The sequence below is a fragment of the Tarenaya hassleriana genome, unplaced genomic scaffold (genome assembly GCF_000463585.1).
Source record: "Tarenaya hassleriana unplaced genomic scaffold, ASM46358v1 Cleome11, whole genome shotgun sequence".
NCBI lineage: Eukaryota > Viridiplantae > Streptophyta > Magnoliopsida > Brassicales > Cleomaceae > Tarenaya > Tarenaya hassleriana.
Genome location: NW_010961290.1, coordinates 1,296,337 through 1,322,361, shown reverse-complemented (window position 1 = coordinate 1,322,361; position 26,025 = coordinate 1,296,337). Strand labels below are relative to the sequence as shown.

The window sequence follows — 26,025 nt, the reverse complement described above, 5'->3', positions numbered from 1 at the left end:
ATGCATACATGTATATATATATAACTATTGATGTTTTTATATTCTATTATTGGCATATCATTATGAGTGCATGCGCTCAAACTTTAGAAATTATTGAGTTTTCCTTCTAGTCCAAGCTTAATTTTGAAAATTTTATATTAATGCTCATATTAATTTCAGTTGCGTTCTAACGGCTATTAATACTTTTAAACCTGTTAATAGAAAACATACGATTAGATAGATTCCAAATCATCTAAAGTTTGTGTTTTTTTTTTGAAGTTAATTAAAGTAGGAGATTTCGTAGCCTATTTCTATACTGGAATTGCTTCATGTTTAGAACACCAAAAGGTGCCTAGAGCACCATATTCCGCAGCTTGTGGCTTTGTTTATGGAAATTAATAATTATCCTTTTCAATCCCAGTATTTAAATGGATGTCACTGTAAAGTGCAGCACTTGGCTTTTTATGATCATCGCTTGGTCGTCCAAGGTTGGTATAAAAATGGGGAATAATTTCACGCCACATACAACATTCCTTCTACACAAATGGGTACTCTTAAAATCGAATCAAATTAAATATAATAGCATAATTGTCTTTTAATCAAGTTTATTAGAAAAATGTATTGAATGTGCATAAAATCAAAATAAATATGAAAAAAAAAAAAATATATTTTAGAAACTAATTTCAAGAATCTAATATGTAAAATTTTCGTGTTTTTACTCTATATAAAGGATATTTCGTAAACTAGCTTTCCAAAACAAAAAAAAAAATTCGAAGTCACTAAATTTTTGCATCCATTCTAAGAGTATTGAATTAATTTGAAGTGCGTAGTTATGGAAATATAACTTATGACTATTGTTGTACCACATATGTGGACCAAAACAAAACGGCATTCGGCATTCGGCAATAACTTGTGGCCCATCATAGTAGGACTGTTACACTTCATGCATAAAGCCCATTAAAGTTATGTAGGCCCAACGTCCCCTTTGGCGAACACAGAAGGAGCTAAGATTCAGTACGGGCTAGTGCACAGTAAGCGACCGAGGTCCCCTCTTAAACTCCTATGTTTCAATGGAAAAGCCAAGATCGCGATAATCAGACGGTTTTCAGCCTTTTCAGACTCTGTTGAACTTCTCGCTTCTCTCAATTCCCATAGGTTTATTCTTCAACAAGCAGATAATTAAAAGGCTACAATGATTTAAATATATATATATATATATTATGAAGCCATGGGCAGTGTCATACGTATAAACCCACAGCATACCAATAGGATAAAATCTAAAATACTATTTTTCCAAAATATCATCAAACTCAATAAATTATTAAAACTAACAATTTTTAGAAAATGAATGAGCAGGCTTATCTTTAATCTTTAAAATACTAAAATCAAAACCTAGCTAAATGAATGAAGACGGGTTCTGAAAACACAGATATTTACCAATAAGCCAAAGTTCACATACATAGCCTATGTACTTGGATTTTTTCCAAGTAAGAGCAAACCAACCAAAAACCACAAGTCAAGCAACAGAACCTTTTCTTTGGTGGTTCATGGTTGTTTTAAAACAATTTTACAAGCCCAAAAAAAAAAACAGACAATGACACACGTGTTAAAAGAGCTTTGCTTAATCAGTGAAAGTGAGTAAAAGTTTACCGGAAGGGGACAGTGAAGAAGTTAGTGGAGGTGGGAAGTAGATTTGAAATAGGCTTTCTCGGCATCAGACATCCTGTCTTGGAACATCGTCCACTCTCTCCTGCACCTCTCCCTCACCTGATTTCCATTAACCAAATGACTTTAATCACACTCTTTAGATGGATGCCAAACTTTTGTACCACAGATAAATAAATAAATAAATAAAAACTTGACTTATCATATATATATATATATATACCCCTTCCCATGGCTGCTTCCCTTGCTCCGGTTGGCCCTGTGGGATTTTTTTTATACGCATAAGAAACAGCCATTACAGAACATTGTTATGTTGGGTTCCCTTTGAATACAACAATATGGGCTGGGAAACCTAATGCAAATGTGCTTTTGGCATTTCATCTACTAACTTCCACATCAAGAAATTCAGTTCCTGCTTCTGTAACATCCGTATTTTTGCAACTGTCTTTATATTATATACAGAGAAATTTGTTAATTTCCACCGTATGACAACACAATAACCTGCAAACCATGCAGTTCTACTAAATAAATTGCCTTCTAAATAAAACGAAAGCCAAATATCGAGCTTACTTGATTTCCCAGCGAAGGAACGCCTTGGTGAATAATCCACTGAGCATCTACGACTCCAATTTTCTCATGCGCATTCTGCTCGGAAACAAAGGGTTGGTAACGAAGAAAGTTCAGATTACGAGTGTATTAAAAATATTCAATGAAATGCATTCTACACATTGCATGGATAGATATCCCAGATGCACGTATGCCTGCCCCAAAGGAAAATTCAGTTGCAGACCTGAACACACTTCCGAAGAGCAAAGTCCAAGCCCCATCCATGAACTAAATCGTTCTGCAATTAACAGGTAACAAATTGAAATTTGTCGAAGATAACAGTTAACAAGCCAATAATACAACAAGAGAAAAGCTTTACCAAACCTGAATCATATGCCACACACAGCGCCATGCCTTACGAGAAAAAACAGGAGCCATAATCTCAACGAATCTGATTGGTTTTCATAGGAGAAAATATTAACTCTATTTTCAAACAAATGATACTGATTTAATCATTCATGAAATGCCCAATGAGGTGAATGGAAATGGATAGTTAAGTAGATTAGCATACGCAGCACAAGGGGGCAGATTCGGATCAGTACACCAGCCATTTTTCTCATCAGCGTGCCTGAAAGGAGAAAAGATATGAAGTAACACCAAAGTATTGTATGTGGTTAGGCTTTAGGGGAAAAATAAATTGATAGCTTTTATTTTGTTGCCCTAACTTGTGAACTTCAGTGTCGTCTCTTTTCTTTGTCATCTCCCATGTCAGCCCTTCATACGGCTGTAACCCAGGCTGTGAGATTTCCAGTCCATGTTTCTTTACCACAGCCAGATATCTGTACTAGAAATGAACTATTTACATCCGGCCAGGCAATAAGAGGAAGTAAGCTTTAGAAACATACTCTTCTGAATCAAAGTGCTCCACACCAAGATCTTCATCCCATATGAATATATATTCATAGGGGGCAACAATATCTGGATGTAGAAAACGCTTAGCATACCACCTGAACAGAATATCAGATAGATTTGGGTAAAGCACAACCTTCGAACAGGAAAATTCCATTTTAGAGGGAGGTCGAAGTTAAAATTCAGGAAAATGGCTGCTGACCATTTAGTTTGCTTTCGCACGCTCACATGAATGGCCCGCTTCGACCATTCAAACTCTTCCCATTCACTCACCCGACCGTCGTAGTGAAACAACATTATGGTGAAGTTTTCTGAGAACTGCCAGTCATAAAGTTAGGGAAAGGGAGAGGTTAAGACAAGAAAAAGAGAAGAATGGAAATGGAAAGCAAGATGACCTTTTTCACTGCTGCATCTATATTTTTTCTCTGATCATAACCAACTGTAAAAGTTACTAAATACTTCTGCTTTATGGTCAAGTCCTGCACAGTCCATAAACATTAGATAATGTTAAGTCAGTTAACCAGATATCTATCTCGATCTAAGAATCAACCGGATATAAATAGAAGCCTGTAGACTGAAAAAAAGTGCACCTCTCGAGGATCGCCCCACAACCGACGGAGGTAGAGATCTGATTCAGGTGTAACTATAGCAGGGGGAAGTCTTTCAGCACCACGAGGATTTGTCGGATCCCATATCTGCAATATTATGCTCTATGATCTGATAATCAAGTATAACATGGAAAAACCAATAGGTAACGTACCAACCTTTTCGTCATTCAAGTCATAGGAAGGATCGGGGATCTCTCTCATACTTGTACTATCCTTGATAGAAGACCAAGCACCAAATAGTCCTTGTTTGGAGAAGCCAGAGTACTTGTCCTCGATATATGAAAGATCAATTGCAGGGAATAGCGTAGATGGAAGATTCATCTAACCAATTTAAAAGAAGAAGTTGAAGCCCATTAAAAATTAGAAAATGGATATCATGGGTATGAGAAAACCCACGCAATTAAGCTGGGTGAAAATTGGAATAAGCCTTATATCTGCTGTTCCAAGCAAGTTGCCCAATGCTCACCTTAGTTAAGGAAAGAGTTGGAAATGATATGCCCATAAGGAAGCCAACTATAACCCCGACAAAGGCTGTTATAAGAAGCCTCATCATTTGATTGGTTCTTCTCATTTTTCCACTGTAAGCAAAAAGAAAAACATCTCTTTTCATGTTCGGAAACGTAATACAGAAAGGACCCAAGGATCAAAAAACACAAACAAGAAGATAAACGTACTAATTTAGATGTAGGGAAGTGCTAAAGTTGATATAGACATTAACTGGTACTGACTTAGTAAAGAAAACCTCTTCATTTGATGACATGTAATGTTGTGAAACAGAAAGTGCAGAGGTACCCACCTCGTGTAATATGAGTACAGAGTGCTGTCTGATATCTTGTATCAATGCAAACGTAAAGCTATAGGATGAAAACCAGTAATTTGCATTCCTTCATATCATCAGAGTTGCATGCTTCAGGGCCTACACGTTCAAACAAACACGAGATTATCAATTTAAAACAAATCAAGAAAGTATGACAGCTTAGGATTTCTCATAAGACAACTAAGGATATCAACGCTGACTAAGAGCTTGATCATTTCATGCAGATGCTACAGTCTCTTTGCTAAAGCGGATTATATATGCCAATGCACAACTTCTGTAGATACACATGGATGTCTGATAAGTTGTATTCCTCTTTCTGTAAAATAACTCCTGATAGGAGGCGTCCTGTTCTGTTTCATTAGGTAATATATAAAAGCTAATCCTATAAATGAGAAAGCAAGAAATCATAGAACATACATAGAATAGACCATGTTCGATCAAAATCTCTGTAACTCAAATGAGCTTCAATGTTCTTTAATTGAACAAATTCCTACACTAACGTTAAACTAACACTAGTCCACATCCATGCAATTGGGGAGATATCTACCAACCAAGCCCCCGGTTACTAGGTCATAAAGGCTTAAAAAAGTGCATAAACACCGCAACTCCCTCGATTAACTTAGCTTATTCTTACAATTCAGATTCAGTCGATCAAAATGCAATTACGCATTTATTCAGCACTCCAAAAAACTAATACAACCGAACCCCCAATGTTGTCGCAATCACCATTTCTATGACGAACTCGGAAACGCGACACCGCGAGAAAAATCAAAGCAGATTACGAAAAGAAGACAACGATAAAAGTAAAGAAACTAACGGAACAGAATTGACCTGTCTTTTCGCGACAGAGAACGGGAAAATCCCGATTCCAGCAACACCGAATTCAGAAATCGTCGACGATACCGGGAAGCATTTGAACGGAGAAAACATAAACAAGTGGAAGATTTGGCTCTCCAAACTGCTTATTGCTCTGCTCCGACATTTGGATCTTCAGCTTGGAAACCAGAAATGGTGGTCCATGGCTTTTCGAAATCTCTCTCGAACGTGCGATCAAGTAGCTCATCACTCGAATTTATCCCTCCGATGAGCAAGCGTCTTTCGTCTCCTCTAAAGCCCAAATAAGGCCCAATCAATTTAAATTGGGCTTCCAAGAAGGCCCATTATTAACGAGGTAAACGTAAGATTACACGTGGCAGCGTGATAGGGTTTAAGAGATTTCATCGGACGGACGTGATCTCGTCCTCCCCACGTGGCAGATTAATAGCTAAAAACTGATAGATTAAGAAGGAAAATCACGATTAATTAATTTCATTAGTTTAAACTTCTTTGACTAGGTTCAGAACTTTTCCGTATTTACAATAGCTGTATTCGAAGCTCATTCCTTGAGCCAGAACGGCGTCGTACGGTGCTTCTTGATCTATGAATCCTAATTCGAAAAGATCTTGAAATTTTGAATTTTTTCAGGAAAAAATATGAATTTCCCCTTTTATTGTTGATTTAATTAAAGCTTAATTTTGTTGGAGTTACAGCAGAAGATCGAGCTGCGAGATATTTTCGATTCTGGGTTTGTTTCTTCCTTTCTCGTGCCGGGGATTTCGCAGGAGGAAGATGTCGTCGCCGGACATTGCCGGAATCCTGGACAACACGAAGGAGCTCGATCGGTTAAGGAAAGAACAAGAGGAAGTTCTTGTGGAGATCAATAAGATGCATAAGAAGCTCCAAGCTAGTGAGTGTTTCCATAATTATTCGAAGCAAATTTGGTATTTAAGGGCAAATTTTTCATGATCTGGGATTTGTTTGGATCTTCTCGTCAGCGTTATTTCAATGGGTTCTTCTGTGATAACTAACTGTGTCTACTTATTGCTTCCGACAGTTTGGATTTCAATCATAATGTCGGAGCGAAGTATCATTTAGTGATGGGATAATGCCATAGTCGCTGTAGATAACAACTCCATTGATACGAATTGGATGCTGATACATTCCAACTCCAAACCCTTAATTTAAGCTTCGTTGTAGAGAGTATTTAGAGCTTGTTAGCTTTCTGTGCTTCAATGGAGGCCGATTTGGCATAATGATCAGCTCTCATTGAGATATGCTTGGTGGGTCTCTAACTTCCCCGATTAAAAATCTCAAATTGGAAAGTCTGTGTTTAGGATCAATGTTGCTTGTTTCTCTCATCCGGTTTTTAGGATGATTGATTTGGAAACAACTGATGAGAAGCCGCGAAACATTATTTGCACGAGATTGGTATTTCTTGGAATGAATCTTGATGAAGTTGATTCTAGGGAATGCGTTGCTTCTATTTACTCAATTGAACATCTGTCTGGGGGAAATGTGTATCAGCCACACGTAGTGGAGGCCGTATGAGCTTGTGATGGGTACTTGGTTTTCGCTTTACCCATGTGTATTTTCAAGGCATAAGGGTAATAAATTTCAGTGTTTGCTCTGTTGAGCTTGCACAATTATCGGTCAATTAGCGGAACACGAACCATCTCTTCTTGTTCTTCTTGGTTATTAGCATTCTTCACGAGTTCATCTGACGAGTGATTATGTTCTAATGCAGGTCCTGACATAGTGGAGAAGCCTGGTGATATTTCATTGTCAAAGCTTAAAAATTTGTACATTCAGGCTAAAGAGCTTTCGGAAACTGAAGTAACGTAAGTTGGAAAACTAGTTTCCAGTTTTCAGTTTTCTTGAATTTACTTGCAGCAGTTCATCGGTTTGTTGAGAAGTTAGACTTTGAGTTAGATTAGGGAATGATGTTATAAGTAAATGATCCATTTTCGAAATTATATAGGCTGCCAAAGACCTCATCATTTGTTTGAGAATTCGAATCCCGTCCTTTAAGATCTGTAAATTTGTGTTGAATGCTGCTGTTGTTGCTGCTGCTGCAGTGTATCGAACATTCTGCTTGCTCAATTGGATGCCCTGCTTCCATCTGGACCAACTGGACAGCAACGCAGAAAAATAGGTACATGGGAGTCATGGTCGTCGATCAGACAATCTAGGAATATGTTTATAATTTGATGATCACTTACACTTATCATTTAAATATTGTGGTCTACTCCTGTAATGTTACCGACATTTCCTCTTCTGAAAAGGGAAAACAAGATCTTTCTCAGAATGCCAAACTTTTCCAACCATTTATTAGAGATGAATTAAGTGTTCCGATACTTGTAATGATATCACGTAAGTGGCAGAAGGCACCGATCAGAAGAGGAAGAGAATGAAAGTTGATTCAGATGTAACAAGACTTTCTCCTTCCATGAGAAATCAAATTGAGGCATATGCCAGTCTAAAGGGTGAACAGGTACACACACCTGGCTATTTGCTTGTCTGGATTTGTTTGACAAGGAAAAATTCACGTCTACCTCTGTTCTGTGTAGGTAGCCGCAAGGGTCACGGCAGAAAATGCCGAGAATGATGAGTGGTTTGTGGTAAAAGTAACTCATTTCGATAAAGAAACCAAAGAGTAAGTCTGAGCCGTTAACAAACCCATCAACGATAGTCGATAATTTCTTATCTTTTTATCATCCATACTTGTCAAAATACCCAGAGTCACAAAATTTTCGTCGGGTCACAATTGGGTCTGTAAAAAAGTTTCAAACTTTTTCTGACAGAGTGGAAGTACTTGATGAAGAACCAGGGGATGATGAAGAAGGGGGCGGGCAGAGGTAAGTTCTTGTGAGAACTTCAGTTGTGCATTAATATTGAAATACTTTTCCTTATTCTGTTACCGATGTCATCTATAGGAAGTACAAGTTACCGATGTCGTGTATTTTACCGTTCCCCAAACGGAATGACCCTTCTAGCACCCAAGAGTTTCCTCCCGGGAAACACGTCTTGGCTGTATATCCCGGAACAACAGCTCTCTACAAGGCAACTGTCATAAGCACCCCGAGAAAGGTCGGTTTTATTACCCTAATGCCAACCAGTCTTTACAGTTGCAGCCTTAGTAATAACTAACACCCAGATACCAAACTTGCATGTTTCAACCCGGCCTTGGCTCTCCAATTCATTTATGAATCCAGAGGAAGTCTGATGAGTAAGTACCGCCATTATCGATAATAAACAAGCATTAATCATCGAGAATTTGACTGCGTAGAAATCAGAGAACAGAATTTTACATTATCTGATGAACAGGTACTTGCTTGAATTCGACGATGATGAGGAAGATGGAGCTCTACCTCAAAGAACAGTGCCCTTCCACAAGGTGGTGGCTTTACCAGAAGGCCATCGCCAGTAACGACAATGTCTCCACGGATCACCAGTCACTGTACATAATCACCCAAAAAACCAAAAGAATATCAGAGGATTCCGTATTATAGTAATGCAGTATATACGAGATTTAACCTAGGTTTTCTGCATTGCTTATTATAATACCCTTGTATTAATATTTCGCATGTGCATAAGGCTCGGTTATCTGACTGGAAGAATGTCTCCGGGAACTTGCAGTTGGTGCATTGAGACAGGTTCTTGTGATTGTGAATGTGTATGATTCAGTTTCAGGCAAGACTTGAAGTTCTTGCCTTTGTCTCAAGTGGGGGTGAGATGAGAGTATTGGTAATAAGACTTTTGAATGTGTGTGGATCAAAAACAAAGGGAAACATATTATTTATCCACTTGCCATTTTAATGAATTCCCGCTTAGTATATTTACCTATACATGTTTATATACATATCGATTATGTCTTTTTTATTTTTTATTTTTTATAAAGGATCAAGCTCTGCTTTAAGGTATTTTGAGAAAGTATTTTAATTTACGATTCTTGGCAAATCTTTTTTAAATCCACCAAAAAGTTTAGATAATGAATAATAACCTCAAAAAAATTTAACCAGCGCTTAGAGAATTTCTTTTTTGTAGTAAATAAAAAGAAAAAAAAACCCGTATGCAGAGACTCAGAGAGACTCGGTCGTTCGAAGCTTCTGATAGAGTCGGAGGCTTTCAACCTAAAAAAAATGCTTCGAATCTCGAAGTCTCCGTAGGCCGAGCCAGCGGTCTGAAGCTCCTGCAGCGACGATGGATACTGAAGAAGAGAGCAGGAACAAGGTATCGAAGAACAAAGAAGGGACGAATCTGATTGGATCACCGACGTTCACCGAGATCGGAAATGGACGGCTGAGATGCATCGAGACCGGGCACGAGGTTGTCGCCAGAGACAAGGAGCCCTACTCGCGGAGCAAACGGTGTCGTTTGGGCCTCATCGATCACGCCTTGTCTCAGGGGAAGCCTCCCCTCAATATGTTTACGCAGCATCGACTTTCTCGGTAGGAAAAAATATCTTCCATTTTGTGGACAATAGTTAATTAATGGTTGGAATCGGTTTTACATTTGATTTGGGTTTAGGGTTTCAGCGTGAGGATCAAATCAGTGTCTCTCCATGCTGTTTTTTTCTTAATCTCACAACTAATTTTGAATCTTCGACTGCGAATGTCGAACTGGGTAGGGGTTGATGATTCGTTTTCAACATCCCGTGATTTATCTTTCACCATGTCCATTATCATATGAACAGTCACTGCTAATTGAGTAAAGGTTAAAACTTTCTTGTTTTTTTTTTGTTGATGGGTATATATCGTTCTTGCCCCTTTTTGGGTTAAAAGATGAAACCCAAAGACGAAAATTTTGATGACTTTTTGTGCAAAAAGTGAAACCTTCGTTGCTTCTGTGAGCCCAAAGATGAGGCTTTCATGTTTTTGGGATCTCCGGACCGATTAATACTGCTGAAGGAACCTTTCTTTGTAGTTTCTTTTACGTTCAATCCCGTTGATTTGATTGTGTTCTTGATGTGTTTGAGCTCATATGTTCTCGTGCATTACCCTGAGGTTCCTTGATTGTTGTTTTCTGCCGTAGTCAATTTGGTTGGTTTCCGATTCTGATTCAGGATCTAAGGCTACTTCTGGTTTTGTCTTCTGTCTGTTTTTATCAGCTCGAAGCTGGTGTGTAGACTCACAGGCGATACTGTGAACAAAAGCGAAGAACATATCTGGAAGCACATAAACGGGAGAAGGTTTCTCAACAAATTAGGTCAGTGACAGATGCCAGACTCATCATGGAATCTGTATCAGTGTTTAAACGGTCAAAATTATCACTTGCAGATCAAATGGTAAGGGGGATTGGATTAAACGAAAGGGCCGAGAAAACCAGAGGAGGTAGATCTAGAGGTGATAAGAAAGGAAAAGACGTTACTCAGATTGTATACGGAATACGAGATGAGAGCGGTAGTGATTCTGAGGGCCCCGACTTTTGGATGAGTTCTGGTTCAGAGTCGAGCGATGAAGGAATTACAACGGGTACTTTTGTATTCTCTTTTATGCCAGTTGGAACTTTGATTCTACGGTTTTGCAATCTGATCTGGGTTATGGTGATGTGTTCATTGCACCAGTTGATGGTGGTGGTGCAGGGGACGACTTTGAAGAGATTTCAGAAAGGTAAGCTTATAGCTGATTTCAGACAACAAACCCTTGATTAGCTTTTTTTCATGTTGTGTTCTGTTACTTTTTACATTGATGATGATGATGTCTTCCGGGTAATCTGCCGGCAGAACAAAGAGATTGTCGATAGAGATGGGACCGAGCAGCTTTGCTTCGAGGAAGAAAAAGGGCAGGAAGGAGACAGAGTCTTGCCCTGTCTCTGATTATTTACTACTGTAAATGAAATTAACTAACGCGTTTACAGTGTACTGTATACGACGAGCAGTTTCGGAGTGAGCGTTTTCACTTTTCACACACGTGAAAGTTTGTGTGTATCTTCTAGCTGTATCTTTAGAACAAAGCCAGTGAGTTAAAGAAAACGACGCCGTATAAAGCGCGCAAATCAATTGTACGAGGCCCATTATGTTCGTATGATATTATTTTGGGCACCCAAACGACGCCGTTTAGGGTATATACAAATATTTTTGGGCCGGTAAACGACGTCGTATTAAGTAAAGCTACACTCGCATAAGCAGAAGACCTACGTATATTGAACCGAATCATTAAAAAGTTCGGGCAGCAAAATGGCGGCTTCTTCTCTTCTTTTTATTTTCTGAAGGTTACAGATCTTTAATCATTGCACAAAAAACAAAAGACTTAAACCTGATGCTGTCCTGTCTCAAAGGATACATCCGTAACGACATGAAAGGGGCCCGAAGAAAATCAAAGCAGGTTCATTCCTCCATTGCATCGCCCACTTCTGTAACCTCCACTCTCTCCGTCAATGGCGTGATTTTCGTCTGAAGAATCTCTGTTTCCAGCCATAAAAAAAAAAACAGATCGAGCAAACACCTATAAATACATTTGCCACATTGACAACTATGAAAACAAACCCATATGCTATACAAATTCACAAAATTCTACAGACAAAGGGAAGGAGCTCACCAGTTTTCTTGGGGAATGAGTACCCTTTGCTGCTGACATATGTTCTAGGGTTGGGCAGCATGTAATTTCTGAGGTATTCCTTGTGCCCCTGTCCCTCATTTACAGTCAGATGAACCAAAATTGCTACAAGTTTTATACATACTTATTCCTTCAATTCACGTGAAATCGTAGGTTTCGAACTGAATTCCTATTAGTTTACGGTTCAAAGCAGGGTGTCTATATACCTTGGTGATCACGCAAATATCCACATTGCTTCCACTGCCAAGGTCGTTGAATATACCCGAGCATATGGCTTCAGCCACCAACTTGATTCCTTCATCTCTCTGGAGTATTTTTTACACTAGAATACATTAAAATACAGCAGAGAGACAGAAGAAGTTTGATCAGTGAAAGAACTGACGAACTTACTGTTAGACCTTCTTTGTACTTTGCCTCAAACACAGCCATAGCAGCCAGAGAGCCAGATCCCATTGTAGCAAATGGCAGAGTATCAGTCGATCCATGAGGGTATATCTACAAATCAGACAAGATGTGAGGAGATTAAGAGAAGTGACTGAATTTGTATGATAAAATCTCTTCCTGACCAACGAGGTTCCTATTAGGCTTCTAAGAGTCTATTTCAGGAGCAGCATAATGAAGCAGAGGAAGAGTAGCGGCTAAGGATTTCAGTTGGCTTACTGCCTTGGTTTGTAATTCTGTTAGTTGGTTTGCAATTCTGATTAGTTCTGTTTGTTAGTTGTGTCGGTTGTTGTAGAGGAAAGAGTATAAATAAATTGTATTAGCGAGGGGGTTTTATGCAGAATTTTAAGAAAAGGTTAGGGTTTGGTTGCAGAATGAGAGTTGGGGTCCTCTCATAAAACAAGATCATCCGAAGTTGTATTCGGGTTTCGGTGAGGAATAAAGTCTCGATTTGTGCTGGAAAATTGAGTTTCAGATTCTGAAACTTAACAGTTCCACGGGTAAATTAAAGAAAACTCACAGTGTGCAGATGAGGGCCTGTTACATCAACTCCGCCAAGCACAAGAGCAGCCGACACATAACCTTGGTAGCTAAATGGTAACATCAGTTAAAAACCGTATACATGCTCCTTATGAACCAGTACACAAGTTCCTCGAGAAGATAGGAAGGACATACCTGAACAGGTGTCTTTTCAGAAGGGTCAAAGCAGTGATGACCCTAGACTCCCGACCAGTCCGATATCTGTGCAAGCGCAACTGCGAACTCACCATATCTGAAAAAGTGGGATAGAAACCAAACCAAGTTACAAAAGAAACAGGTTCGCTGGTTTTTGTTAGCTTTTGACTGTTTTAACGGACGGGGAAAATACCGGTTACTGCTTCAGTATCAGCAGCAGTTCCTGCACCACAACAGTATATGTTTGGTGCCATGTAATGAATCTTCTCACAGTTCTTATCGGCAACTATGGGCCCCTCAGTTGCCCGGGTATCAGCCCCAAGTATCACACCATCCTGTATAAACCGGAAAACAAAAAAATCAACCACACATTTCATGTTGTCGCTACATGGGATGGACTTAAACCAAACTAGTTGTCACACACGGAGCACTACATGTTGAAAGAAATAGACTCTACACAACAAATGGCCATGAATTATTGAGCAAAAAAAAATTCAGACAAAAAACAAGGACTACCCCGAATTTTCTATGGGCTACCATCGAAAGGGCACCACAGACTGATGAAACAAATTGACATAGATGATGAAGTTCTGGCTAGAGGTTGATCTTCAAACAACAAATACTAATTTCATGTTGCAAACGAAAGCCATCATGATATGTAGGGCAATCCAACCGCTCTGGCCGCAGCACTGAAGCGGCAAAACAGCAAGGTGTCCCATTGATTGATTTGCGCCTACGCACCATTCGTGCGCCACTCAAAGAACCCTCTCTCTGTGGAATACCACGCCACCCCTAACTCAAGAGGTAAGCGCTCGGCCTTAGGCACCAACTTCTCAACAAACTAATTTACAGTAACTCAGGTTTCAACTTCTACTTTGCAAGAAAACCAAAGCATCTTAACGAGAAATTTTTAAACCCATTTCCCACTTTCGCTCAACAATAGAAAAGCTCCCATGATTGTAAAGAAAAGAGTATTCAATCTGCCTAAAGTGATATATAATATGAAACCCATTGATGCGAGACTCTCCATCTCAAGCACCGACAAATCGAAACACTAGAATCTGGGAGTCCATTTATCAGTATCGATTAAACGAGTACGTGTCGGAACGGAACAGGCCTGGAAAATCAAACCAACGATGGTTGTCCCCGTCTTCAGGAATGAAGGAGCTTTAAGACCCTTCTGAACAAGCATATCGTTCCTCCTACACAGATCAAAGCTGAAACCGCCCTTCGGCGGAACATCCACCGATGACTGCGACATTTTCCGATTTCACCAGTCTACAACAACAAAATCAGCTCCAAATCAAACAACGACCCCACAAAAATTACTAACCATCATAAGTTACTTCACAAATAAAGCTGAAAATCGATCCAATATCCGAAGGCTCAAAAAATTTACTAAAACAACACAAAAACCCTAACAAAATTGAACCGAATAATCCAGATCGAGTTGGTCGAAATCGAGAAGAAAGAACAAGGCAACAAAAAATGGAGTAAGAAAAATACCTATGTTTTTCCGGAGAGTGATTTGCCTCTGACTGAGCTCAAATCGAAGGAGAAGCAGTGCCTAGTGCCTACAAGATTTCGTCTCCCCCAATTAACCTTGTATCAGAATATGGAAAAGAGGGCCTGAAGTTAAGCAATAATCTCATTTTTGGGCCCTAGCTTCGGCATATTTGTGAATAGGCTCTCAATCAATGAAACAGCGGTTTGGTTTTAATTTAGTGCTTTTTCCACATAAATCCGGTTTGGACAAAATCCGGTACGACAAGAACCCTGATACCAAAAATATTGAATACCCATCAGAAACCCAATGTTCCAATTCAATCCAGTCTGGTACTAAAACTCGGTTCAATTTCAATATTATGAATATCCGGTTCATGAACTGTCCGGTTTACTTAAACCGAATATACGGTAACCCTCTACACCTGGTGGAAGATTACAACATCCAAGTCTCTCTTCACTTCTAACACTTTCTCAAAGTACCGGAAAACAGCTTCTTTGTAAACGGAAAACCGCCTTTTCAGATGACAGAACTACACTTTACATCAGGACATCATCGAGCATGTCAAAAAACGATAGAAAGATGTAAACTTTACGTAGGTTTTTAACAGTGAAACGCAAAATCTCGATCCTCAGGATCGATCTCAACCGTGCTTCTCTCTTCTTATGTTTTTCCCGAAGTGAAAGATCATGGAATGGATGACTGTTAGAGACAGAAGCTGAGACATGTGTTATCAAACGGAGCCAATAGGCTTCTGTTCGTTATATTTAACGATGGCTGCTGGTGGAAGCCGGCCTGTGGAGATCTCGTGGACGGTTGTGAAAAGTGGAAACAGCTCGAGCCACCCGTTATGGCTCAGAACCTCGTGGACCTCTCTCGCCGTCGAGACACCCTACAAAAGAAACAACAGAGAATTCGACCATACAAGTCAAGGCCACGACGAAAATCTGTCCAGAGAAACATCTAGTCATCTACCTCGGTTTAAGTTCTAGTCAACCATATTATCGCATTTATCGATCACTGCCCGCTGTCTTTTGGTCTTGTGAAGTTTATGCCAATTAGAATTAAATGGATAAAAGTAAGGTGAGGTTCTACCGTTCTAGTTCTACTACCTGCAATTTTTGACCTTGAAGCATCTCTGCTTCGAGTTCATCAAAAGACCTGTGATGATGACAACACCAAAAGCATTTAAAGACTATATCCAGAAGCAGTAAAACAAGATTCACTGGTTTTGGAATTGCGGTTTGACAAGTTAAAGGAAAGGTCCAACCTTTTTCCTCCATTTCGCGCAAATGCTTCAGCAACTCTTCTGTTTCTTCCTCCTACTGCCGCAATTAATCAGAAAAGAAGCTGCAGTCAGATGGTGTCGGCTTTACAATAGACCAAAAAAAAACAAAAGATAACGTCGTGTTTTTCTCTTCCTACAGCATGTTGTGATGACATCTGCGACTCCGCAGCTCTCAAAGAACGTGTTGTCTTTCACAGATGGAAACAGAAGCTTTGAGATCGCTCTCATCTCTCTCAGACCAATCCTCATGATTGCAGCCTAATTATCATTTAAAGAAGTAGAAGAATGTCAAAACGAGAAGGAGGTGAGACCACAAGGAAATAATTGCATCTCTTCCTATCTGCATTACCTTTGTGTTATTACCCATTTCCAGCCCGTCCACAAAACCCGCTGCTAAGGCCACAACATTCTTCAAGGTACCACACAACTCTACTCCTTCCACATCGTGAACCTATCGATTCAAACAAGCAATACAGTTATATTGCCCAAGATATGTAACATAGGTTTTCGGGGATATCTCCAAGACACTTACCGACGTTATCATGAAATAAGGAGCAGAAAACAACTGAACCCATGTGTCTGCAACTTCTATGCTCCCTCTATGTCCAACTGTTGCTTCACTGAACTTCCCCACGGCAATCTACATTGGTCATGGAAATGCAAGTGCAAATATCACACCAAATCACCTCTCATATACACATAAGGTCCGATTAAAAAAAGGAAATTTCAACAGGGCAACCTCGTTTGCAATGTTAGCTCCCATCAGAACACAGCAATTGATACCGAGTTGCTCGGAGATGAGACTGGAGATCATACGGGGGCCTTCCTTCTTCACCTCCATCCCTTTAACAAGAGATATTGCCTCGACATCTCCATCTATCTTTCCCCTTAGTCTCTTACATATACCATCCATGAACTGATGTGGTGTAACAAAGACCAACATGTTTGCTCCTTTCACTGAACAGCAAACCCATCATGGTAATGAACAAAAGTTATGATCTTTTTGTTTCTCAGCTCATACACTTTGGTAAATTAAGCGCTCAGAAGTTACTGACCTGCGTTTTCGAGGTCTGGATCCGCAATGACATTTCTTCCTAGTTTAATCCCAGGGAGATATTTGACGTTTTCCTGCTCAATTAACCAGGAAACCAGTTAGAAACCGAGTCAAAGGTTGTTTTTTTTTTCCTTCTTCTGGAAACTAAGAATCTGAAATCGACCAAGAACTAGATCATCTGGTTTTGTTTACATGGGCCTTGTTGATAACATCAGTAAGCTTCTCGCCATTTGGCAAAACCTCCTCAAACACCCACATCCTCACTTCATCTGAAATTTTGTATAGAAACATACTCGAAATGTCAAAACCTTAATAACTGTTTAGCCATAGAATTTCAATATAAAACTGAAAACAAAATGAAACAATTACCAATCCAAAGTTTCCTATTCAAGAGATGGAACCCAAAACCACAGGAATGATCAGAATCATTACAAGTTCACAACAGCATATTCGTCTCTGAAAACGCATAGCATATCGAAATTCAAACCACATTGTGTTTTTTAGCAGAGATGCAAATTGTAAAATTCCCAAATTGCATGAAACTTAATGCGTAATCCAAAAAAAAAAACAAAATTTCGATCGCTACCCAGAATTGCAGGAACAAATCAATGAAGCAGAAAATCATGCAATCTCGTAATAATCTCCATAGAAACCCATTGCCATTACCGTGACATGAAGGAAGCTTGAGTGCATTGGAAGCAACGAGCTTAGCAGCGACACTTCCCCAATTCCCACTCCCCACGACCGTAACCCTATATTTCGAATCGCCATTTCCGTGTTGCCGTTTCTCGAAGGCGGGAGCCATGGCGGAGGAAGCAGAGAGGGATGAGAAGCGAGAGAAGGGGCGAGGATGAGAATAAGAAGAGAAGAAACGAAGAAAACGTGAAGGGGTCGAGAAGAGTAGGAGAGAGACATGGATGTCTGGATTCGCACGAGAGACGGAGATGGAGAACACACGTCGAAAGGGACGACAACGTACGTGTGATGCCATCGATTCTGTCGCCCGCCATGCCTAGGTCGTTGGATCTCGGCGATCTACTCTATGTTCCATGATCCATCCTTCTCCGTTTTTTCCTTCTTTTTTTTCCTCATTCTCTTTTTTTTTGTCTCCCTTAGTTGAATCTTCTCCGTATCATTTTCTGATTACATATGAATAAAATCAGAAAAACGACATATGTTATATCAGTCGTCATTATTTCATGAAAACCCAAATTTCGGATAATTTAAATAGATGAATCATTCTTTGATATATATATATATATAGTCGAAATATTATCATTGACGACGTCACGTTCGTTGTCATGGAAACATCTAAAAAAATGAATTATTATATCACTAATTTTATTAGAGCGCATCATTAAATAATTAGTGAAGCCGTGTATTTATGTTACCATGTAACTCGATAAAAACAAATGTGGTAACAATCCAATTACCGTTCCGTGAAAACTTGACCGAAAAAGAAAGAAAGTAGTTAATCATTGTTAACTGTATTCTAAATTAGGGTAAAAAAAATAATTCAGTAACTGATTAGTCAAATTTGGTTTTAAAAAAATGAATACGATATATATATATATATGTGTGTGTGTGTATAGAATAACTTATTTAGAACCCTATTTTTACCAAATATATCAATCTCCCAAAACCTTAATAAATACCCGATTTCTTTCTCATTCCAGTCTCATCCTCCTCTCTTTCAATTGATTCCTCGGTGGATCCCATGACTTGAAACCCTTTGGGATTTCGAATTCATCCCTTCTATACATACATTATACAGCGCATAATAGACTTGTAACCAAAGGGGCCATCATCAATTTCAATAAAGGAAAGGGGAGAAGATCTACGTATAAACAGATCCATTCACACATATACATACATACATACATACATACATACAATGGCGTCTCGTTTCTGTATCTTGTTAGTTATCGCATTCCTTGCCATTGCCGGAGGAGCCTCCGCCGCCGATTCGTCTCCGACTCCTCCGCCGTCCGGGAGCACCGGAAAAACCAACTCCACGGCCAAGGACCCCATCGAAAGCCTCGGACCGTCGCAAGATTACCCTGACTACGAAATTCCGGTCGATTTAGCCCCCGACGGCGTCGAAGTCGTCGAGGATTCGATGCCGGTTAGCCCTTCCGCGGCCCACGACGAAGACGAAGAAGACGTAGCCGACAGCTCTAAATCATCGCAAACCACCAAAACGACGTCGTCCACGGCGGCAAAGCCAACATCGGCCTCCTCCCATCCAGCGGTAGCATCCTTCGGTGGCGCCGTGGCCGCCGCCGCCGTCGCAGGCGCTGGATGGTTTTTGTTCTGACGTCTCCCATGCAAATTGCATGCAGACGTGAACGTGTGGATCAGATTTTTTCACGTGAGAGATGGCAGTGTGTTAACGTTTGGTTGTCGGTTTGTGGTTTTAGGTGTGGTTTGACTCGATCGTGCGTTTGTGATAACTAACACGATAGATTTGAAATCGTCAGATTTTTTTTTATGGATTATGCCCAAAAAAGAAAAAGAAAAAAAAAACATTGGAGTTCCTTTTTTTTGGTTAACTTATATTGCATGGATTAAAACAGCGTTATTACAACGTTTCGGATTTGCTATCTCTACATATTGCAGACGTGGAATTAATTATGAAAACATACCAACAAAACTATAATTATAGGAAAAAACATCAAATTAAATTATACGACTGGGGGTACTCAGTCACTTTTGACGGAATGATGCTTTCGGAATTTCAAAATTTTTGGATGCATAACTTTGCGTACCATATCCCAAAATAAAAAAAAGTTATAGGTAGTTTAGTTTGTAATAAGCCTATAATAAAAAATTAATTTCTAATATTTAACAAAAAAAAAAAAAAGACGATGCATTGCATGCAGTGTGAAACTGGCTAAGGGGATTGTGTGCCGTCGGGGAAATTGGATGCGAACATCGTGCCGTTTGACTTCTGCCCACGTTTGTCTTCACTCCCCAACCCAAATGTCCGACACGAAGTCAACCCCAAGTACCCTACTTGTTATCTGTGCCCCGCTTGATTGACGGAGCATCTCTCTCTTTTTTCTTTCTTGGTCAGGCCTATTCACTTTGCTCTTTAAAAAAAAAATGCCATATATTTGCTATTTAACCTTTGAGTGGTCCTGTGGTTGGCATATGGTACAGGTCAAATTTCCAAATTCAAAGACCGAACCTATGGTTTTAGCTAATTAACGCGTCGCAGATAGAATCTCCCGTTATAAAAAAATGTCATATATGATTCATACTACTAAATTATTTCTATATATATAGTTATATTGCATTGGTACGTACCCACATGCATAAATATCGACATAAGTACGCAGACAGAGAGTGGAATTATAACTGAAACATCTCTCTCGAAATGTCTAGAGACATAACGGAAGATTGCATTAAGACATCAATCATTGCAAACAGACTTCCACCTCGACTCAACCTTTAAAAAAGCATTAATCGATCACCACATGGATCATTGTATCATGTCATAATAATCACGATGTTTTATATCTCTTGGGTATTTATCATATGTGGGCGCCGTCTGCAGGTTTTAACAACGACGGCCTCTCCGGCAGTTAAGGGCGCCGGCGGCTGTCGTCATGGGACCCACCAGGGTTGACGGCCTCGCACTTAGGCTCGAGGCCCTAGCGTATGTGGACGGTGCTCCGGCGCCGGACTGCCGGAAATATGCCCCGTTGAGAAGTAAATCTCCTTCCGATCTCCAGTTCCAATTTCTCCACTCGTTCTCGGGAGCGTCTTCATGTTTCGTCACCTGTAACGTTGAAAATAAATGATATAACATATATATGACTACTATTTTAAAATTATCTAATGATTAAATGATTTGTATAATTTTTTGCTACGTTACCTCTTTCCTGAATCTTTCATTGGGAGCGAGAAATCTGTTGCCTTGGCTGTATATTGTCGGAGAAGCGCTGCCGCCGATTGCATACATTTCCCAGTGAGTGTAGTCATTGTTCACCACATGGAAATATCCATGTCGACATCTACAAATTTCAAACATGCATAGAAATTGTAACATCCATTTATATGTCGTAATTATATGAGAAACATCGCATTTCCATCACTTTTATAAGTCTATGACGTCCAAAAATGTTCACACTATACCTTTCTATCGGTACGTTAATAGTCCAAGTTTCACATTCACGCGCGTCATGCATGCATAGACAAAACGCACGCATACACATGTGAATCATGAATGTGTGTGTGTGTATATATGCGTACTACACATACCGTGGCATTCTCTGGACCAATCCCTCGCCAAAATGGTTAAACGCAATAGTGACCTGCATGTTCTTGTCCTGCGTGAAAGTGTCACTGTGACCTAACAACATAACCTTATCATGATGCGTCATGTAATTGTTCGATATGGTTATGGCCGTCGATCCATGTATGGCATCTATGAGACCATCCTCGCAATTCGACAACGAGCAATGATCGACCCATATGTGTCGCCCTCCGAATATCGCCACCGCATCGCCGTCGGATGGGATCCACCACCCAGTGTGATGTGGACCGTCCCGGATCATGCCACCTCCCGCGCGTTTGCAGTCATGTATGTGGATGCCATGGATGATGATGTTCGATGCGTAATGTATCTTTATGCATGGCCCATCGGTTATGTGAACACTCGCTCCTCTACCTGTCGGAAATATCCACACGACACAAAATACATGTGAATTAGCTGTAACACACCGTGATAATGCATAGTATCTATACATACATATATATATATATATATATATATATACAGGATCATATGTTGTTGTAAAATAATTATTTTTATTTGGGTTGATAGAATTAAACTTTGACATTGTACCGTCCAAGGTCTTGAAAGAGGATATGATGAGTTCTTTCTTGAGCCTTATGACCATATCTCTCTTGAAAATGATCCACAACGGTTCCTCTTGCACCACTGCATATCTTAGAGTTCCGGGTCTAGGGTTAACGGGATCGTCGTCTCCGGGATCGGTCACCACGTAGATCCGACCATCTCGGCCTCCCATCGCATTTTTCCCGAAGCCGATGGCGCAGTCGGCTAACCGCTGACGATTATTCTCCCAATTAGGGTCGCACCTCCAGCAATCGTCGATAGGGTTTCCGGTTCCGCACGAAAGGTATGATAAGCTCCTCCTCGACGCATTGAATATGCTCCTATATATTCAATACAGAAAAAAAAAATGTTAACGAAGAAAATGGACCGTTGATATTTTTTTTAAAGCAAACATTTGATTAGCCGGTTACACATTATGTTTCCGATTTCAAACGACATACATAATCGATTTTTTTTGTATCCAAAGGGTTGGCTCAAAGTTCAACAAAAACCAGATATAAGTACATATAGAATACGTTTTAACAAATATTTTCAAATACCCAAAACTCTAAAGATGGTAACTTTCACATATTATATAGTTAACGAAAACGTGACGTATTTTATGTACCTCTGGACCTCGTCGACAACCAGGTCCGGGTCACGAACATGCGATAACGAGCCCGATACGGCAGAAACGACGGCGAGATGAAATAAAAATACGCAAACGAAGAAAATATTCAAAGGAGTAAACATAAACATTGTATAAAAAAAATCGAGTATTTTGGATTTTTTTTTTCGTGATTTTTGGGGGGAAAATGAAAATGTTTGGGATGGGAATCTCATAGAATGTTGAGGTACGTATATAAAGGGAAGAGAGGGCCGGGAGTGAAGGCGTGATTAATTTAATTCCGATGGTTGGATATTATACAGAAATTTGGTCCCACCATATCGTAATTTCAGGTACGGCCGTTTCGTTGGTCTTGTTGTCGTGTTAAACCGTTAATTGAGCTTAAAAGTAATTTGTCTAAAGTCAACCTTTTTGACCCATGAGAACGACGCCGTTTCCTTTGCCGTTTGTCTTTTAACCAGGTGTGCACATTATGAGTTTCGCTGTCCGAATTTATATCTGTTGGATTATATAATAATTTGTTTTTTTATTAAAATCTAAAAATTTACTGTTTCGATTTTATTTTAGTCTAAACCATTTTTTAAAATTAATTTGGTTAGTTTGTTTGAGAAAAACTTATATCCAATCGGGTTTAAACTTCGAATATTACTATATAATTTCGTATATTCCAACTGAAAAAACAACTCTAAATTACAATCATTCACAAATTACTGTTAAAAATATAAGACAGCGAGCATTTTGTCAAGTAAATTAAAATTAGTATGGAAAAATGCAACATTGGTGTGCAACCATATGAATACTGAAATGGACAATAGATACTAACTATTAACATAATATTATTAATGTGAGTATAATATTTAATATATTTATGAATATTACTTCTATCAAACTTTATATTATAATTTTAAATCCGGAAAGAGAATAGTTAATTTATGTTACTCCGTCAATTTCTTTTCATGGACAATGAAAAAGAAAAATAAATAATAATGAAATTGTATTCAAAAGTAGGCCGCTTCCCATTACTCTACTTACCACGTGAGAGCAACCTCCATTATGGTGTTTGTTGACTTATTTGTTCTCTATTCCATTATCAATGCGATATATATAAATCATAATTGTTTAAATATTTTTTTTTACGTATTAACTAAGAACCGGTTTATTGGTTTCTTTCGGTTCTGTTTATGGTTAACCGGATACAATTGACATGGGTTTTAGCCCAAAATTTAAAGGCACAGTAAGCCCATCCAAATAGGCTCAAACTAATAAAATATTGAGTTTCAAAATTAAACACAATAAAAAAATGTACATTCACGGCCTTATGATTAGGTTCAAAGGATGGGCCTTTGTTTGTCATTGGGCCTTAAAGCTACTTTCACCAATTAGATGCCGCCACGTGTCAGATTGTTCTACACAACTCTCGGTGAACACGCGCCTTCGGATTTATCCAGTGCATCTCCTCTACGGTGAGCCCACGTCGATATCCGTAACGAACGGCCAGGATTTATTTATGTTGCTTGTGGTATCTAGAATTCAAGAGATATACGGCTCTGTTGACGTAGACGAACCCTGAGCCTCTCTTTTACAACTGTGTACACGTAGATTCTTTCGTATGTGTGTATATATTTACATGTTGTATCCCTTATCGTCATTTTCCTTATTTCGTGTTTAACATTAATAATAAATTAAGTGCGTGAAATTATACAGAGAGAAATTATTTTCAGGTTTTTGTTCATCGCTCTCGTTTTCTTCGTTCTGTCCCCGAGAAAATGGCGTCCGGTTTGATCGGAAGGGTGGTTGGGGCAAAGCCGGCGAGGCTATCCGTGGCGGCGCGTCTAATTCAGTCGCGGTGGATGGCTTCGGAGACTGAGGCGCAAAAGGTCGAACCGAAGGCATCCAGCGGCGGCGGAGGGTCGAACGTGAAGACTTTCCAGATCTATCGGTGGAATCCGGATAATCCTTCGAAGCCCCAGCTTCAGGATTACCAGATCGATCTGAAGGAGTGTGGCCCGATGGTTCTCGATGCTCTGATCAAGATTAAGAACGAGATTGATCCGTCGATCACTTTCCGTCGCTCGTGCCGGGAAGGGATCTGCGGTTCGTGCGCGATGAACATCGACGGATGCAACGGTCTCGCGTGTCTCACGAAAATTCAATCTGGGCCTTCGCCGACGACCATCACCCCGTTGCCGCATATGTTCGTGATTAAGGATCTGGTTGTGGATATGACGAACTTTTACAACCAGTACAAGAGTATCGAGCCATGGTTGAAGAGGAAGAACCCACCGGAGGTTCCTGGGAAGGAGATTCTGCAGAGCAAGAAGGATAGGGCTAAGCTCGACGGGATGTACGAGTGTATCCTGTGCGCTTGCTGCAGCACATCCTGCCCCAGCTACTGGTGGAACCCGGAGTCCTACCTTGGCCCTGCAGCTTTGCTCCACGCCAATAGGTATGTCACTGAATTGCGAAACAAGGGTTTTCTAATGATTGGTGTTCTCATGTTAATCCTTTACTGAGAGTCTGATTGAATAGGGAATTGATTGCGGAAAACTAAGGGAAAAGTTGCCTCATTTCCTGAAGTTTTGCCTTTAGGATGATAGTTAGACCAGGAACGGTTGTAAGTTATGAATTATTGTTTTTGGTAACATAGAATGTGAAATTTTGATAGCTATCTATGATCCAATGAACAATTATATGGACAGAAATGGTAGAGAAGAATTAGAGAGGAAAAGGGTCTTTCCGGCTGAAAGGATGTCGATTGATTCTGAATTTTTGGTCATTTAGATAGGCCTTGCTCCTTCAAGGGAAGAAGGAGGGTTCATAACTTAGAGCATAGTCCATATATCTCTTGCCCGGACAGCTAGATTTGGAGGAACTTAGAATGTGAAACACGGTCATTAGTTAAAAAGTTCTGACCTTTCGTGTGTGCAGGTGGATAAGCGACAGCCGTGATGAGTACACTGAGGAAAGACTTGATGCCATCAATGATGAGTTCAAACTGTACCGTTGCCATACAATCTTGAACTGTGCCCGAGCTTGTCCGAAGGGATTGAATCCGGGCAAGCAGATCGCACACATCAAGCAGCTTCAGCTGTCTTAATTCATGAGAGACACATTCAGCTTGTATTGCTTTAAGCTAATAATCTGCAAGAACTGATTCATTCTTGTATTATCCGATATTAGCCCCCCCAAACTTTTTGCAAATTTCCTCCACATGACATGAATGTGCTTTGTGGCGTGTTTTGGCTGATATTTCTTGCAGCTCAGGAATAAAACTCAACTTCTTTGTTATGTCTCCTGAGCATTGTCTTTATAAAAACTCAACTTACAGTTTAGTTCTACATGAACTGGCTAGATTCATGTAACTAGACAACAATACACTCACTAGAGAATCCAGAGAGGATTTGAAACAAATGTTGGTTGTAAAATGTGTTTTATTGGCGAATAGAGAAAAATAAAGAAATGGGTTTTATGTTATATTTGCAAGTTCAACTACTCGCATATCATCAGAGATGGAGCAAGAAATGCCGTGGCTGATGGGTTGTTCCTCTGAATTTTCAGCTGTAAACGACGACGATGGCTGAACAAGCGGCGGAGATTTCCTCAGGGAACGGCCGCGAGTGATCGAATCAGAGTTCCTGATCGACTTGAGAGAGTTCCTCGGACAAGCATCGACGCCATGAATTAGCTCGTGT

The 26,025-nt window shown here is 39.8% G+C and overlaps 8 protein-coding genes across 16 annotated transcripts; 4 read left to right on the top strand and 4 right to left on the bottom strand.

Annotated features, from left to right (window-relative positions):
* Positions 1-755: 755 nt before the first annotated feature.
* On the bottom strand, positions 756-5,558 carry LOC104805362. Of its 3 annotated transcripts, XM_010529911.1 has the most exons (16): positions 5,356-5,558; positions 4,504-4,623; positions 4,174-4,285; positions 3,864-4,028; positions 3,690-3,794; positions 3,495-3,578; positions 3,302-3,417; positions 3,096-3,197; positions 2,916-3,029; positions 2,762-2,818; positions 2,575-2,641; positions 2,435-2,488; positions 2,215-2,289; positions 1,868-1,903; positions 1,630-1,746; positions 756-1,039 (listed from the first exon to the last, which is right to left on the bottom strand). In XM_010529911.1, exons 3-15 carry the CDS (start codon positions 4,276-4,278, stop codon positions 1,651-1,653), a joined length of 1,176 nt encoding a protein of 391 aa, XP_010528213.1. In that variant the 5' UTR covers positions 4,279-4,285; positions 4,504-4,623; positions 5,356-5,558; the 3' UTR covers positions 756-1,039; positions 1,630-1,650. The 3 variants fall into 3 exon arrangements, with proteins under 3 accessions (XP_010528213.1, XP_010528212.1, XP_010528214.1); XM_010529910.1 differs by lacking the exon at positions 756-1,039 and having other exon boundaries at positions 1,393-1,746; XM_010529912.1 differs by lacking the exons at positions 756-1,039; positions 1,630-1,746; positions 1,868-1,903 and adding an exon at positions 1,910-2,089.
* Positions 5,559-5,888: 330 nt separating this feature from the next.
* On the top strand, positions 5,889-9,159 carry LOC104805361. 6 transcript variants are annotated; one of them, XM_019201493.1, is made up of 10 exons: positions 5,889-5,929; positions 6,057-6,250; positions 7,088-7,181; positions 7,419-7,495; positions 7,719-7,834; positions 7,911-7,996; positions 8,145-8,198; positions 8,277-8,430; positions 8,556-8,569; positions 8,668-9,159. In XM_019201493.1, exons 2-10 carry the CDS (start codon positions 6,133-6,135, stop codon positions 8,768-8,770), a joined length of 816 nt encoding a protein of 271 aa, XP_019057038.1. In that variant the 5' UTR covers positions 5,889-5,929; positions 6,057-6,132; the 3' UTR covers positions 8,771-9,159. The 6 variants fall into 6 exon arrangements, with proteins under 6 accessions (XP_019057038.1, XP_019057041.1, XP_019057040.1 ...); XM_019201496.1 differs by having other exon boundaries at positions 5,903-5,924; XM_019201495.1 differs by having other exon boundaries at positions 5,908-5,924; positions 6,054-6,250.
* A 275-nt stretch (positions 9,160-9,434) lies between these two features.
* On the top strand, positions 9,435-11,341 carry LOC104805360. Its single transcript, XM_010529903.1, has 5 exons — positions 9,435-9,791; positions 10,451-10,548; positions 10,620-10,814; positions 10,907-10,952; positions 11,066-11,341. Exons 1-5 carry the CDS (start codon positions 9,544-9,546, stop codon positions 11,172-11,174), a joined length of 696 nt encoding a protein of 231 aa, XP_010528205.1. The 5' UTR covers positions 9,435-9,543; the 3' UTR covers positions 11,175-11,341.
* A 156-nt stretch (positions 11,342-11,497) lies between these two features.
* On the bottom strand, positions 11,498-14,631 carry LOC104805358 (proteasome subunit beta type-7-A). Of its 2 annotated transcripts, XM_010529901.2 has the most exons (9): positions 14,520-14,631; positions 14,131-14,291; positions 13,207-13,348; positions 13,014-13,110; positions 12,859-12,928; positions 12,288-12,392; positions 12,104-12,202; positions 11,880-11,967; positions 11,498-11,745 (listed from the first exon to the last, which is right to left on the bottom strand). In XM_010529901.2, exons 2-9 carry the CDS (start codon positions 14,272-14,274, stop codon positions 11,669-11,671), a joined length of 822 nt encoding a protein of 273 aa, XP_010528203.1. In that variant the 5' UTR covers positions 14,275-14,291; positions 14,520-14,631; the 3' UTR covers positions 11,498-11,668. The 2 variants fall into 2 exon arrangements, with proteins under 2 accessions (XP_010528203.1, XP_010528204.1); XM_010529902.1 differs by lacking the exon at positions 11,498-11,745 and having other exon boundaries at positions 11,926-12,002.
* Positions 14,632-14,945: 314 nt separating this feature from the next.
* On the bottom strand, positions 14,946-17,978 carry LOC104805357 (glycerol-3-phosphate dehydrogenase [NAD(+)] 1, chloroplastic-like). The gene is made up of 10 exons (XM_010529900.1): positions 17,526-17,978; positions 17,052-17,128; positions 16,861-16,933; positions 16,545-16,762; positions 16,338-16,445; positions 16,155-16,256; positions 15,943-16,063; positions 15,788-15,842; positions 15,630-15,678; positions 14,946-15,409 (listed from the first exon to the last, which is right to left on the bottom strand). Exons 1-10 carry the CDS (start codon positions 17,848-17,850, stop codon positions 15,251-15,253), a joined length of 1,287 nt encoding a protein of 428 aa, XP_010528202.1. The 5' UTR covers positions 17,851-17,978; the 3' UTR covers positions 14,946-15,250.
* Positions 17,979-18,548: 570 nt separating this feature from the next.
* LOC104805356 lies at positions 18,549-19,449 on the top strand. The gene has a single exon (XM_010529899.2). It carries the CDS (start codon positions 18,754-18,756, stop codon positions 19,174-19,176), a length of 423 nt encoding a protein of 140 aa, XP_010528201.1. The 5' UTR covers positions 18,549-18,753; the 3' UTR covers positions 19,177-19,449.
* Positions 19,450-20,204: 755 nt separating this feature from the next.
* On the bottom strand, positions 20,205-22,717 carry LOC104805355 (putative pectate lyase 11). The gene is made up of 5 exons (XM_010529898.2): positions 22,334-22,717; positions 21,712-22,046; positions 21,126-21,534; positions 20,740-20,878; positions 20,205-20,643 (listed from the first exon to the last, which is right to left on the bottom strand). The coding sequence occupies exons 1-5, from the start codon at positions 22,546-22,548 to the stop codon at positions 20,422-20,424; spliced, it is 1,320 nt and encodes a 439-aa protein (XP_010528200.2). The 5' UTR covers positions 22,549-22,717; the 3' UTR covers positions 20,205-20,421.
* Positions 22,718-23,988: 1,271 nt separating this feature from the next.
* Positions 23,989-25,625, top strand: LOC104805354 (succinate dehydrogenase [ubiquinone] iron-sulfur subunit 2, mitochondrial). The gene is made up of 2 exons (XM_010529897.2): positions 23,989-24,779; positions 25,262-25,625. The coding sequence occupies exons 1-2, from the start codon at positions 24,100-24,102 to the stop codon at positions 25,428-25,430; spliced, it is 849 nt and encodes a 282-aa protein (XP_010528199.1). The 5' UTR covers positions 23,989-24,099; the 3' UTR covers positions 25,431-25,625.
* The last annotated feature ends 400 nt before the right edge of the window (positions 25,626-26,025 follow it).